The sequence below is a fragment of the Myotis davidii genome, unplaced genomic scaffold (assembly GCF_000327345.1).
Source record: "Myotis davidii unplaced genomic scaffold, ASM32734v1 scaffold594, whole genome shotgun sequence".
NCBI classification, from domain to species: Eukaryota; Metazoa; Chordata; class Mammalia; order Chiroptera; family Vespertilionidae; genus Myotis; species Myotis davidii.
In genome coordinates, this window is record NW_006285787.1 from 52,087 (window position 1) to 55,018 (window position 2,932).

Here is a 2,932-nt window from a genome sequence, read left to right on the forward strand (position 1 = left end):
TTTTAACCTTAAACTATATAGGTAGGTACATTGTTATTAACTTAATTAGGGTACTCCTAAGGCTTAGGAGGAGCCACACTCAAGGGGCCAAAGAGCTGCATGTGGCTCGCGAGCCGCAGTTTGCCGACCACTGCTCCAGACCCACGGAAGAGCCTGCTACCACCAGCTTCCTCCCCTCTCTGGGCCAAGTTGCTGGGCTGCATCTGTGGTTGTTTGGGCTCTTCTCTCTTGTTGCCTCCTCATTTATTCGCAGTTGCTCACCATTAAATGCTTCAATGCACGGGTCTGTCAGGTGTGCTTCTATATTGAGCAGGGAATTTTTTGTTGATATTTTTTGAGTTATAGTTGATAAACTTGTTGAAGTTTCTAGGCAGCAGGCCAAGGGGATCTCTCACACTGCCATTCCTCTGATGTAACTCATCATTTATTTAAAAGATTTTCTTCACTACCTAATATTTGCAAGATACTGTATGGGATTAAAAATTTAAAGGCACAATGATTTATAACCTTGAGTAATTTATAATTATTTGAGGAAATAGACATGTGGCCAACTCTAAATACAGTAAGTAGATGTATAGGTGGGTCATGGGTTAACTTAGATATAAGGTACCATTTGATTTGGATATTAATGAATTAATTATATTTTTGGAAATAAAAATAGGATAATTTCTTGCTTGAGGAGCAAAATCAGACTCACAGGATTTTACAAGTCTCTTTGTCATGGAATAGTCCTCTTTTGCCTATTCAATATGTGAGGGAGAGGATAGTTAACAGTGACCAAACTGATAAAGCAATTTAATATTGAATGCCCTTTGTTTATGGTTTCATCAGGTGCATTCGTGGGTACCAGTCCACCAGATCACTCACCATTCCTGGTGCTAGCAAGACCACCTGACAACTCAGTTACTGTCATATGTAATGACAGCAACAGTGGCCAACAGAATGTTACTAGATTTTTGTGAAATTCTCAGGTAATATTTGATTTCCAAAATTTATACTTTCCCACAGGGTATTAATATAATAGTATTAATTTGAGTTGTGTCATTTTCTTCCTTTAGGTGACAGGAGAGTGCACCTACCAAATGAGTCAATGTATAGAGCCAATCATTCTGTGGTGTCTGAGTTTGTGTTCCTGGGACTCTCCAGCTCCTGGGAGATCCAGCTTCTTCTTTTTTGCTTTTCTTGTCTTTTCTACGTGTCCAGTATGATGGGAAACCTCCTCATCGTGGTCACTGTGACGTTCGACCCTTACTTACACGCCCCCATGTATTTTCTATTAGCCAACCTCTCCATAATTGACATGATATTTTGCTCCATTGCAGCACCCAAGATGATTTGTGATCTTTTCAGGAAGCAGAAAGTCATCTCCTTTGGGGGTTGTTTAGCTCAGATTTTCTTTAGCCATGCTGTCGGGGGTACTGAGATGGTGCTGCTCATCGCCATGGCCTTTGACAGATATGTGGCCATCTGTAGGCCTCTCCACTACCTGACCATCATGAGCCCACGACTGTGCATTTTGATTTTAGTGGTTTCCTGGACTATTGGTCTCATTCACTCTTCGGCCCAGTTGGCATTTGTGGTAAACTTGCCCTTCTGTGGGCCTAATGTAGTAGACAGCTTTTACTGTGACATACCTCGGCTCGTCAAACTTGCTTGCACAGACATTGTGGTTTTTAGAAAAAATCACTAAGTGGCTTTATTGAAACACAAAATTTCCAAGTGACTCTTCATAAATTTTATGTCCCTAATAGCCAACCTTCATGGAGAATGAACCATCTTTCTTAGATCTTGTTATTTTGTTTGAAACATATTCCTTTGAGCCTTCATTTTGCTGACTGCCTGTGGTGGTTTCCATGCATTAGATAAAGCAGCCATTGCTCTCAGTCTTGAAAAAGTGGTTTCATATAGGAGATAAACCTTATTGTTCAACCCTGCCCTAACTCTTGGTTATCTCTCACACTTTCTAATTTAATTTCATTTATTTATTTTGTTAACCCCTACGGAGCATATTTTTTAAAATTGATTTTCAAAGAGAGTGGAAGGGAAGGAAGAAGGGAGGGGTAAAGAGAGAAAGAAAGAGAGAAATATTGATATGAGAGAGCCACATCAATTGATTGCCTCCCACACACCCCAACTGGGGCTGGGGAATAAACTCACAACTGAGGTACATGCACTTGACTGGGAATTGAACCCATGACCCTTCAGTGTGTGGGCCAACACTCTAACTACGGAGACACACTGGTCAGGGTCAGCCCATTTAATTTTTAATGGCTCCCAGTAGTTGAGGGTGTGCCAAGACCTGTCAGTGTCTCAAGGAGAGGATCTTGGTCAGCAGCAAGATTCAGGATGATTGAAAGCCAGATCTTCAGGTAGCAATTTTTAAAGTTTGTAAAGCCTATGGGACTATATATATTTACAAACATAAGCCCCACTAACCACCAGTGCCAGGCAATCCCCTGGATAGCAGTTACAATAATTGGGGTTTCAAACGAATATATAAGCTCCTATTTGGGAGATAATGATGAGTTCTGTGAAGCAGAGGAGGTTTCCCATCATACTGGACACGTAGAAAAGACAAGATGGTGGGCTCTTGCCTCATTTCTTTAAGAGCAGGTCTGTCCCTAGGCCCCTATATGTGGGCCAACCTAAAGCTTTCCCCTCAGGCCAAAGCTCCAGTACAGGCAAATAGGCCTCTTTCACAGAAAGACTGGGCTGTGTTTCAGTCTGCTGTCTGTGCTGTGCACTGAGGGTGGTAGTCCTGCCAAGAACTGTCTCTCCAATTTTTATAGTCTTTTGGGACCCAGGAACCCCGGCCTCCCTGGCCACCAGGGCCAGGTGTTCAAGCGACACCCTCTGGATGGCAGCCACGAAGACCAGGGCACCAGACACCCATGTAAAAGCTCCCCTTGGGGAGATACTAACACTCTAGAGC

General features: G+C 42.6%; 1 protein-coding gene across 1 annotated transcript; it reads left to right on the forward strand.

The window, feature by feature from the left end:
• The first annotated feature begins 1,090 nt into the window (after positions 1–1,090).
• On the forward strand, positions 1,091–1,690 carry LOC102774349 (olfactory receptor 4F15). Its single transcript, XM_006756764.1, has one exon. The coding sequence runs from the start codon at positions 1,091–1,093 to the stop codon at positions 1,688–1,690; it is 600 nt and encodes a 199-aa protein (XP_006756827.1).
• Positions 1,691–2,932: the final 1,242 nt, after the last annotated feature.